Raw genomic sequence first — 12,893 nt, 5'->3', positions numbered from 1 at the left:
CTCATTTTTGACGGTGATGGCTTTTAGCTGGTTTTGCATCTGAACTCTTCATATATGCCCATGTGAGAAAATAATAGTTGAATTTATAAAAATTACCCCGTTCAAAAGTTTACATACACTTGATTCTTAATACTGTGTTGTTACCTGAATGATCCACAGCTGTGTTTTTTTTGTTTAGTGATAGTTGTTCATGAGTCCCTTGTTTGTCCTGAACAGTAAAACTGCCCACTGTTCTTCAGAAAAATCCTTAAGGACCCACAAATTGTGGGGTTTTTCAGCATGTTTGTGTATTTGAACCCTTTCCAACAGTGACTGTATGATTTTGAGATCCATCTTTTCACACTGAAGACAACTGAGGGACTCATATGCAACTATTACAGAAGGTTCAAACACTCACTGATGCTCCAGAAGAAAATACGATGCATTAAGAGCCGGGGGGGTGAAAACTTTTGGAATTTAAAGATCAGCGTAAATGTAACTTATTTTGTCTTCTAGAAAACATTTAAGTATCTTCTGTAGTGTCTGAAGATCAGTGCTAAATGAAAAAATATGATATTTAGACAAAATATGAAAAATTTACACATCCTCATTCTGTTCAAAAGTTTTCACCCCCGGCTCTTAATGCATTGTGTTTCTTTCTGGAGCATCAGTGAGTGTTTGAACCTTCTATAATAGTTGTATATGAGTCCCTCAGTTGTCCTCAGTGTGAAAAGATGGATCTCAAAATCATAGTCACTGTTGGAAAGGGAAGAAAAACCAAAGAATTTGTGGGACCTAAAGGATTTTCTGAAGAACAACAGGCAGTTTAACGGTTCAGGACAAATAAGGGAGTCATGAACAACTATCACCCAAAAAAAAAAAAACACAGCTGTGGATCATTCAGGTAACAACACAGTATTAAGAATCAAGTCAATGTAAACTTTTGAACAGTAGTAATTTTTATAAATTCAACTATTATTTTCTATTGTGAACTATATGTAAACATCTTTTATGTGAAATATCTTATTCAGGTCAGTAGTAAATAAAAAATAACATGCATTTTGTATGATCCCTCTTGTTTTGGTCAAATAATTAACATTATTTGCAGATTTTGTAAGGTGTATGCAAACTTTTGACTTCGACTGTAACCATACTGTTTGATGCGTACATTCCTACATGCCTTCTAATGATCAACATGATCAAAACTTTGCTGTTAAACCTGTTGCATACAATCTACTACATGCATTCTGTCTGTCGTGATCAATAGTTTAGACTTTTTTTAGCCAGCAAAAGGCCTTAACAATAACGCATGCTGGTCTCATTGTGAATCAGTGCACGTTATGCTCGAAATTGTGTCATGCAATCTTTCATCAGAATGCAATAACCTGCTTTCCCTCTGAAATGACTTTCCTTTTCAGCTGATGTCATCGAGACCTCTTATTTTTCAGCCTGCTGTCATGTAGAGACGCTTTTCACCGCCTGATGTATCAAAATGTCACCCTACATGTTTTCCCTCTTCGAATATCCCTTTTCACTTGGGCATTCATTGCATTTTAGAAGTGAAATGGACTGTGAATGTCATTTCATTTTGACTATAAAAGCTGCATGAGACTCTTTTCTCTGTCCCCCTGGCATACACACCGTTCTGCGTGAGTTTGGTGGAGCAGACGAGCGTTGCGATGATGAACGTGTCTCTGGAGCTGACGGACAGGCCGCCAACACTGCTGGAGCTGCGCATCAATGTCCCCCCCTTGTGACTGTCAGAGTGACTGCGCTCGGACGGCAGGGACAGATACGAGCTGACGTCCTCCATGCGCTTACTGTCACCCTACAGAAAGATACCAAACACATGCAGTATGTCCTTATGTGTTTGTAAATATGTAAGTTAACCGATTAGCTTACCTGTCGTCCACCATATTATCAGACATAAATGTTTACTTATTTGTACTGCAAAGTCTACACTGCGATTGATTTTCCTGCTTAGTATTTTTGTCTTGTTTTCCAGTACAAATTTCTAAACATTCATAAATCAAGACAAAGTTATTAGAGAAACAAAATGACTTAAAATATTAAGTCTTTTGTCCTAAAAATGAAAAATATTCTTGGACCAAGACAAAATATGTCAGTGTGGCACAAAAACTTAATTAAAAAAGAAAACAAAATTGTTTCTTACCCCACTAATAGACATTGTTTCTTGTTTAAGAATAAACTCACTTGACTTTTTTATGTGTGTTTACATTTTATTTAAAAATGTTTTGATATTTATACTGAAAAACAAGACAAAATATTAAGTAAGGAAAACTGCATTTTTGCAGTGTATGGAAGATCTTTGTATTTGGATAGTTTTATAACTACATTTTAATTTATAATAATTTATAAGTGACATAACATAACATAACAACTGCATAACATTAATAAGGACATCAACATTCGCTCTAAGATAAATTTCAGTTTTCCAGAAATGAATGTCAATAACTAAATTAATGTTTCAGACCTAAAATAAAAAATAAATTAAATTAAACCTTTGAAGAAAAAAAAGAAGTATTTGGGCAAATTATATTAAAATTTTACCAAGCTACAAAAGTTGACAAAATGAGTTTAAAATTAGCTAGAGATAAAAATCAAAAAATCATTTTAATTTGTTTCCTTTACATTTTTCTTTAATAATCTGGGTTCCCAAGGTCTTAGGAAACTAATATATATATATAGCTACTGTACATCAAGCTCCATGTTATTTAATCAGTTGGAAATTGCTGAGAAATGTCTATCAGAGATAAAAAAGAATTTTGAAAAGCTTATCCGGTAATAACAAATGACTGAAAAAGTCATGTAAAATCATAAAGAGTGTAAAACCTGAAGAATATTCATGTTTTAAATCTCTTGGAATTAAGAAATTTAAATTTTTTTAAATTTGATTTTTATTTATTTATTTTTTTTTTTTTTTACATTTTTAAATTTAAAGTTTGCACTTTCTGTCTTTATTCTGATAGCAGATTTTAAAGAGAATAACTTTAAATTTAATGTTAATAAATTTTACATAACTTTATTTGTGTATTGAATGAAATCATAGAGCATTGTGTTCACTTACACTACCAGTCAAAAGATTTTTTATGTTTTTTAAAGAAATCTCCTCTTCTCACCAAGCCTGTATTTATTTGGTCCAAAGTACAGCAAAAACAGTACAATTCTGAAATATTTTTTACTGTTTAAAATAACTGCTTTCTATTTGAATATATTTTAAAATGTAATTTATTCCTGTGATTTCAAAGCTGAATTTTTAACATCATTACTCCAGTCACATGATCCTTCAGAAATTATTTTAATATTTTGATTTTCTGAGTAGAATTTTTTTAGGTTTCTTTGATGAATAGAAAGTTCAGAAGAACAGCATTTATCTGCTACAGAAACCGATAAATGTTTTTGTAACATTATAAATGTCTTTATCGTCACTTTTAATCAATTTAAAGCATTTAAAGCATAAATGAGGCTTCTCTCTTTTAAGCGATTTAAATTTGACTCACAGACTTTATATTTTTTAATCTACTTACTGCATCTTTTAACTAAAATAATTGTTTTAAAAACAAACAGTAGATAAAAATGCTTTGCAATCCACTCAGAAACCCATGTAAAAATATCAAAAGTCAATGAACACCAATTTTTGTCTTCATTTTGTATGTACAGTATGTGTTTCTGACCTTAAAGACGGTGAGCTCATGAATTCCATCTCTCAGAACGGTCCCGTCTTCCTTCATCAGACGCACAAACGCCATCGCAAAGTTCCTTTCACTCTTGTCCTTCGCTGTAAAACACAAATTATGAAGTAATTCTTATCCAAATTCATTTTTAGTATCATTCAGCATCATATTTGGTAGTACATGAAAGACGGATATCAAGAACCTAAATTTGAGCTATTTAGCTTTTAATGCCTACTATAATTCAATAGCTCTTTAGCTCATTTACATGCTACGGCACATAAAATAAAAACATTGGGTAACACTTTCAATGCTCACCATTAACTAGTTACTTATTAGCATGCCTATTATTAACCAATACCCAAACTTAACAACTACCTTGCTAACTTTTAATAAGCAGATAATTAGGAGTTTATTGAGGCAAAAGCCATAGTTAATGGTTTGTTAATAGCAAGAACTGGACCTTAAAATAAAGTGTGACCAAACACTGATTACTCATGATGCACTGACTTTTATCCAGTTACATGCTTTCTAAAATGATTTCATAGAAACAAATGTGTTGTTTTTCAATCTGCTATACTCTGAATCTGATTTTAATTGTTTTTGAGATTAGGCTAGAATCCCAGTTTGCATACACCTATTGTAGTATGCCCTGCAAAACTGCTGATTGTCAAGTATATTCTTTTGAATATGTGGTGAGACAGTACAGCAGTATTGGGACATACTAGCAAGTTATACAATTTTTAAATTTTGACTTGATGTCACATTATTTTAGCTGTCTGCTCACTGGTGTCTTCACATATTTTAAAAACTGTATCTCAAGACTGCAGGAGACATTAAAGACACCAAGCTTACACTCTTGTGAGGATCGATGACGGAACATGAAGCGGAGATGGATTCTGGGCATCTCCTCCAGAGGAATCGCCACCTACAGGCCAGAAGAAAACATTACTACATACATACAAACTGCCAACCCTGAAACAACATATAGCACTACTGAATTTTGCTATAAGTTTGATTGCAACATATAGTTCATTACTGTTAATAGTGTTCATTGTCTGTTTATGTCATTAATTGATTTTTACCATACATCTCTGCCATATGTACATCAACTTAACATAGTCACCATTAGTAAGCAACTACTAAATATATTGTAGAAACTTTACTTTTCTGTAAAGCTGCTTTGCAACGATTTGTATCATGAAAAGCGCTATACAAATAACCTTGAATTGAATTGAATTCAATACAAAACTGAAAACCGGGCTGGATACGTGAGGATTTATGCTTGAGAAATTAAAAGGATAGTTCACCCAAAAATCAAGGTATGATTTGCTTACCGTCAAGCCGTCCTAGATGTACATGACTTTCTTATTTCAGACGAATACAATCAGAGTTATATTAAAAAAAAAATATCCTGGCTCTTCCAAGCTTTATAATGACAGTGAATGGGTGTTGAAATTTTGAAGTCCAATAAAGTCCATCCATCATAAAAAGTACTCCACATGGCTCAGAGGGTTAATAAAGGCTTTCTGAAGTGAATCGATGTGTTTGTGTAATAAAAATATCCATATTTAAAACCGTAATCTCTAGCTCTAGCCTCAACAGACATTTACAGCAGAAACACTAACATCCTTAAAGGAGAAGTCCACTTCCAGAACAAAAATTTACAGATAATGACACTGTCTTGTCATCCAAGATGTTCATGTCTGTCTTTCTTCAGCTGTAAAGAAATTATGTTTTTTGAGTTAAACATTTCAGGATTTTTCTCCATAATGGACTGGTATGGTGCCCTGGTTTTGAACTTCCAAAATGCAGTTTAAAATTGATTTTGAAGTTGAGGGAGAACATGAGATGGTAATTTTTCGACATACCCTAACTGTCATGAACCGGAAAAAAAAAAATAGTTCAGGCAGGGTAAGACAAGACGAGCGTTTGACATTGAAAAGTATATAAATTGTATTATTTTTATGAAAATCGTTTCACTAGATAAGACCCTTCTTCCTTGGCTGGGATCATTTACAACCACATTTGGGATCGTTTGAAGCCACATTTAAACTGCAAATCGGGGCACCATATCAGTCCATTATATGGAGAAAAATGCTGAAATGTTTCCTTCAAAAAACAGTTTCCTTATGGCTGAAGAAAGAAAGACATGAACATCTTGGATGACAAGAGGTGAGTAGATTATCTGTCATTTTTTGTTCTGGAAGTGGACTCCTCCTTTAAATGTTTTATGATCACGAAACAGAGCAGGGGTGTTCCTGACGGGACACTACTTTCGACACAGCCAATTGCACACAGACAAAATGGCTGAGGATATGGTAATATGGTAAGTCAATAGCGGTGGGTGGGGCTACCGAAATATGGTGTCATTTTGCAGACAGGTTCTGAAGTGCTTGCTTTTCGAGCTTGGTTTGATTTTATTAAGATTTAAAAAAAAAAAGACTGGATGTATTTTTATCATTCTAAGAAGGCTGTCTACACACAATTCCACCTTCTAAAAGTGGATTTTGCATAATAGGTGTCCTTTAAAAAAACATCCAGGCTCTTCCAAGCTTTATAATGACAGTGAATGGGGGTTTAAAAATTTGAAGTTCAACAAGTGCACCATCCATCATAAAAAATGAAATAGGATGAAATAGGACGTAGGCATGGCGTACTAGCGGTAAGAATATGCTAGTCTTGCGAGAACCAAGTTTTGTTTACAGCAAAGGAAAACCAGTCTCCTCTTGGCTCATATCGAAATCCTCCAACATTTTACTTCACAATTCCTCGTTTTGTGCTTCTAATTTGTGACCAGTGTTTTGTTTTGCTTATTCCACTGCGCTTCTGCATTTGTCAGGTCTCACCGGAGGTTACGGTTTCTGAAGTTTTAAATACGGATATTTTTCTTACACAAACACATTGATTCACTTCAGAAGGCCTTTATTAACCTCCCGGAGCCATGTGGAGTACTTTTTATGATGGATGGATGCACTTTATTGGACTTCAAATTCTCAACACCCATTCACTGTCACTATAAAGCTTGGAAGAGCCAGGACATTTTTTTAATATAACTCCAATTGCATTGGTCTAAAAGAAGAAAGTCATATACAGCTAGGATGGCTTGAGAGTGAGTAAATCATGGGGTTATTTTAGTCAATATCAAATGTTCCTGGTCTAATTCACTGTGAAAAATAAAAAACACAATTTGTTGAGTCAGCTTAAAATAATTTGTTACCCTGCTGCCTTAAAATTTTAAGTTCAGTCAACTAAAATAAGTTTATTCAACTTGAAATGTTAAGTTGTACTAAGTAACAACTGAGATATTTGTGTTTGCTAAACTTAACAGATTGGTAAGTAACCCAGCTGCCTTAAAATTTTAAGTTGGTTCAACTCAAATAAAAAAAGTTGTCACTTAGTATAATTTAACATTTCAAGTTGAATAAACCTTTTTTGAGTTGACTGAACTTAAAATTTTAAGGCAGCCAGGTTACAAATTATTTTAAGTTGACTCAACGAATTGTTTTTTACAGAGTATGCTCTTATTATGGAGCTTTTATTTTCAAACACTCCCCTTCAAATCACCAGACTCCATAAAGGTATCACAGATGGATAAAATGGTTATATTGGTTTAGATGGATTTTGCTGATATTAAATCCATTGACTGATTGGCACTAAGCTTAATGTCTCACTCGCATCTTACCTTAAAAGTTTCCATCCAGCGAGGTTGTTTGATCTGGTAGTAAATGACTGATTTATATTCGTTTACAGGCCGATCTCCAGCTCCCAGACAGATTGAGTTCTGTACAATCACACAAGACAGCTGTCAATCAAAACAGAAAGCACACAGAAAACCCCGCCTAATCAGACCCTCTCAGTCAGAGGTCACACTCACCGGCACGACCTTCCCATCCTCGTCACACACCAGCATAATGACCTCCACGTTCTTCTGCGTGGTTTTGTTGTACTTGTCGAAGTCTCCAGAGTGCAGCGTGAGATAGATGTCATTACGGATGTCACCCGGCATGATGATCTCAGGAAAACCCAGTTTTCGTGCAACCACGGTGCTCCGGTCCACCAGGTGGGGATATTCCTTTCGGATCTGGATGATGTCGCCCACTAGAGCTTTCATGGTGACCCACAAACCTGACATGGTGTTTAATGTTTTATATTAGCCTCACTATCAGGATCATGACAGAGATGATAGTAGTTTTTCTACTGTAAAACTGCTACAGTGATTTCAAAATATTCTTTAGAGAGCCTTTTGATTTATAGCAGGTGCATATGGTGGAGGAATGAGGTAAAATAACATCATAAATTAAGGTTTATCTGTTTTTGTTCAGCATTTCCCCCTCGTCTCATTCTCTAATGTCTGTTTTAATGACAGTCGTAAAGCTCATCCGTCTTTCATCACTCAATCTCTGTTCTGCTGTATTGTGTCTCTGTGTGTGAGTGTGGGCAGATGGGATTATGGGTCCAGCGAGTATTAAAGCATTAGTGGAGGGAGCGGTGATGCTGTGCTGACATTTGAGCAGAGATAACAGCACTGAGACGTACCTTGACCTCCGCTGTCACCTCGCGTCGTCGTCACTTTGTTGAGGAGAGCGTGAAGAAAGTCATTCTCAGCTACAACCCTACAAAAGCACCCACACGAAAACAGTTATAAAAATAATTACTTTCAATAATAATATGAACAAATATTTATATATTTATTTAATGGTTACAAAATGTAGAAATTTCCTAATTAAATGTCAATTTTGACTTTTTTTAATCCCTTAAGTTTATGTTATACTGTAATTTCAACTTTTTATCTCATAATTATGATTGTTTTCCTTTTTTACATAAATATATTTTTACAAAAATATATATTTGAATTTTTATGCAATGAATATGACTTTCTAATGCCATATTTATAACTTTTTTGCCTTATAATTTCAAAAAAGAAAAATACTTCGTAATTATGACTTGTATCATGAATTAGTTTTTCTTTAATGCCATATTTGTGACTTTTTCCCTTACAAAATGTCAATTTAGACTTTTTATCTCATAATTTTGATTTATGTCATACCGTAGTTTCAACTTTTTATCTCATAATTATGTTTTTTTTCTTTTTTTTTATATTTAGGAACATTTTTTAATCTCATAATTTTAAAAAATCCCTGATAATTATGACTTGTATCATGAATTAGATTTTTTTTATGCCATATTAATAACAATTTTCCTCATGAAATTTCAATTTTGACTTTTTTATCTGTCATACTGTAATTTCAACTTTTTATCTTATAATTATGATTTCTTACTTTTTTTACATTTAGAACAAAAATATGTGACTTTTTATGCAATAAATATGACTTTTAATGCCATGTTTATGACTTTTTAATCTCATAATTAAAAAGAAAATTCCCTCATAATTATGACTTGTATCGTGAATTAGATTAGATTTACGTCATACTGTAATTTCTTTAAAACTTTTAATTTTGTAAAAACTTTTTATCTCATATATATATTTTTCCCCCTTTTTTTACATTTAGAAAAAAAAGTGACTTTTTATGCAATAAATTTGACTTTTTAATACCATATTTATGACTTTTTAATCTTATAATTTAAAAAAAAATCCCTCAGATTTATGACTTGCATCATGAATTTGATTTTTTATGCTGTATTTATGACAATTTTTCTCATGAAATGTCATGGGTTTTTTTTCCCCTTTTTTACATTTAGGAAGACATATATATGTGTGACTTTTTATGCAATAAATTTGACTTTTCAAATGCCATATTTATGACTTTTTCCCTCATAAAATGTTAATTTTTACTTTTTATCTTGTAATTGTAATTTACGTCATACTGTAGTTTAAACTGTTTAACTCATAATTATGATTTTTTTCCCCCTTTTTTATATTTAGGAAAAACAAATATATGTGTGACTTTTTATGCAATAAATTTGACTTTATAATTCCATATTTACTTTTTAATCTCATAATTTAAAAAACAATCCTTATAATTATCCTTGTAATTGTGTCATGAATTAGATTTTTTTTATTATGCCATATTTATGACAATTTTCCTCATGAAATGTCAAATTTGACTTTTTAATCTCAAAATTTAGATTTTTCGTCATACTGTAATTTCAACTTTTTATCTCATGATTTTTTTTTTTTTTTTTACATTTAGAAAAAAAGTGACTTTTTATGCAATAAATTAGACTTTTTAATCTCATAATTTAAAAAAATCCTTGATCATTATGACTTGTATCATAAATCTGATTTTTTTATGCAATAATAATGACTTTTTCCTCATAAAATGTCAATTTCAACTTTTTATCTCATAATTTTGACTTTTTAATTTTTTACATTTAGAAAAAAATATGTGTGACTTTTTATGCAATAAATTTGACTTTATAATTCCATATTTACTTATTAATCTCATAATTTAAAATAAATCCTTATAATTATCCTTATAATTGTGTCATGAATTCGATTTTTTTTATTATGCCATATTTGACAATTTTCCTCATGAAATGTCAAATTTGACTTTTTAATCTCAAAATTTTGATTTACGTCATACTGTAATTTCAACTCTTTATCTCATGATTATGATTTTTTTCCCCCATGTTTTACATTTAGAAAAAAAGTGACTTTTTATGCAATAAATTTGACTTTTTAACCTTATAATTAAAAAAAAAAAAATCTTTGATCATTATGGCTTGTATCATAAATTTGATTTTTTATGCAATAATTATGACTTTTTCCTCATAAAATGTCAATTTTTACTTTTTATCTCATAAATTTTGATTTACGTCATACTGTAATTTCAACTTTTATCTCATAATTTTGACTTTTTAATTTTTTACATTTAGAAAAAAATATGTGACTTTTTATGCTATACATTTGACTTTTTGATCTCATAATTTCTAAAAAAAAAAAAAAATCCCTTATAATTATGGCTTGTATAATGAATTAGATTTTTTATGCCATATTTATGACTTTTTCCTCATAAAATGTCAAATTTGACTTTTTATTTCATAATTTTTGTTTACGTTATATAATTTCAACTTTTTATTTCATAATTGCAACTATTTATCTCATTTTATCTCACTTTTTTGTGGCGAAAATGGATTTCATAAGGTATAGAATGTCAAAATTCTATCATAACTATGACAAAGTAACAAGTCACAATTTTCATCTATCACTTACTTGTCTACATCTACATGTTCTTGACAACTTTAATCCACTTTTTTGGACCAACTTCAAATGTTGACTACTATATTTACACACACACATAATATAATATATATTGAAAATCAATACAATTTATTAAATACTGGTCTATGATTTATTAAAGCTATAATTTTGAGTTCTGAAAGATACTTTTAATAATAACGTAAACATACATAAAAAGCAGGTGAAAAATGACAATAACAACTGTGAGGGTGAGCAAACGATCAGAGAACTTCCATGTTTGCACCCTTAAGATACATGGACGAACAGAAGACCAGAAGAGGAAAGACTTACGGATGAAACGGAATGAAATATTGCTTCTCTTCATCACATTCTGCCTTTCCTTTGATGATGTCGCTGATGTCCATCACTGCCAATAAGCACAGATAGATCTGTTATGTGTCTGTATGCCACATGCACATCAAATAAGAACATTCACACTGATATTCACCAGCGACACCAAACGGCCTCCGCAGGCCCAAGGTGCATTTCTTATGATTAGCATCTTTCAATTCCATGCGGCCCACACGTACAATCTGACAGATCAGATAAATCTTCTCTCTGCCTAGGTCTTTATTCCCCAGATCCTTTTGTGAGAGAGAGAGGAGAAAAAACAAGTCTTTCAATAGGGTATCAAAAAAAAAAAAAAACCTCTATCATCACAACATAGTTTATTTGTAATATATCTTATGAAAGCCCATTTTCCCCATATAAGAAAAAAAAAACATGCTTTGGTTAATCATAATTAGATTAGATATAGATTATGATGTTGCAATTATGACACGTTAGTCAAAATTACAGTAAGAAAAAAAAAGTCATAATTATTAGAAATTTATGACAGTCATAATTATGAGAAAAAAGGTTTTTTGAGATAGTATTTCTATTTATATAAGATAGTAGTCAAAATTACAATACAATTATAAACTATGAGTCATAATTATAATCTCTGAAATATGGCATAAGTCAAATTTGTGACATAAATCATAATACAGGAAAAAAAAGTCAAAATGATCAAATTATGAGATAAGTCATATAAAGCATAAAAAGTAAACATTTATGACGTAAAATGTTCTAACTATGATATATACAATCATGATTATGAGATCACTTTTATTTTTTATGACATAATTCTGATTTATGACAAAGAAGCCAAGTTTATGACAGTAATAACTATGAGGAGGGATAAACTAATTATGACAAAAAAGTAATAGTAAGTCATTATGTCATTTGAATTTTCATGTCAAACTGTTAAATTAAAAAGTGCAAAATAATGAAATGAAAAGTCATATATAGCAGAAAGTTAAATTTATGACAAAAAAAGTCATAATAATGAGATAAAAGTTCAAATTATGATATCTGAAGTCATAATTACGAGATAATTTTTACTTTTTATACCATAATTTATGATTTATGACAAACAAATCAAATTTATGACAAATAATAATTATGAGGGAAAAAACTAATTATGACAAAAAGTAATACTAAGTTATTGTCATTTAACTTTTTAGGTCCATTTATTAATTAAAAAACAAAATTATAAGATAAAAAGTCATACATAGCATAAAAAGTCAAATTTATGACATAAGTCATAATTATGATGATTTATGACAAGTCAAATTTATGAGAGTAATAATTATGAGAGGGGAAAAACAAATTATGACATTAAAAGTAATACTAAGGCACTATATGATTTGACATTTTATGTCAAAATTTTACATTAAAAAGTCAAAATTATGAGATAAGTCATATATAGCACAAAACGTCAAGATTTTTGACATAAATCAAAATTATGAGATAAAAAGTCATAATCATGATATATAAAGTCAAAATTATAAGGCCATTTTAACTTTCAAATTTATTACATAATAAGCATAAGGGGAAAAAACTACTAAGTCATTGTCATTTTACTTTTTATCACAAGATTGTAAATTAAAAAGTCACAATTATGAAAGTCAAATATATAACAAAAAAGTCATAATTATGAGACAAGTTTTACTTTTTATGCCATAATTATGATTTCT

General features: G+C 30.9%; 1 protein-coding gene across 2 annotated transcripts in view; it reads right to left on the bottom strand.

Annotated features, from left to right (window-relative positions):
• Positions 1–12,893, bottom strand: part of LOC127175881 (dedicator of cytokinesis protein 2) — a 139,637-nt gene that overhangs the window by 111,412 nt on the left and 15,332 nt on the right. For both annotated transcript variants that reach the window (XM_051127185.1, XM_051127186.1), the window contains exons 10-17: positions 11,324–11,459; positions 11,167–11,242; positions 8,211–8,287; positions 7,549–7,799; positions 7,357–7,455; positions 4,527–4,599; positions 3,675–3,778; positions 1,621–1,807 (exon numbers count right to left, since the gene is read on the bottom strand). In XM_051127185.1, coding sequence (XP_050983142.1) covers positions 1,621–1,807; positions 3,675–3,778; positions 4,527–4,599; positions 7,357–7,455; positions 7,549–7,799; positions 8,211–8,287; positions 11,167–11,242; positions 11,324–11,459 — 1,003 coding nt within the window. The remainder of the gene's footprint in view (positions 1–1,620; positions 1,808–3,674; positions 3,779–4,526; positions 4,600–7,356; positions 7,456–7,548; positions 7,800–8,210; positions 8,288–11,166; positions 11,243–11,323; positions 11,460–12,893) is intronic.

Source organism: Labeo rohita, chromosome 14 (genome assembly GCF_022985175.1).
Source record: "Labeo rohita strain BAU-BD-2019 chromosome 14, IGBB_LRoh.1.0, whole genome shotgun sequence".
NCBI classification, from domain to species: Eukaryota; Metazoa; Chordata; class Actinopteri; order Cypriniformes; family Cyprinidae; genus Labeo; species Labeo rohita.
The sequence above is the reverse complement of the archived record's forward strand: the minus strand, read 5'-3'. Positions and strand labels throughout refer to the sequence as shown.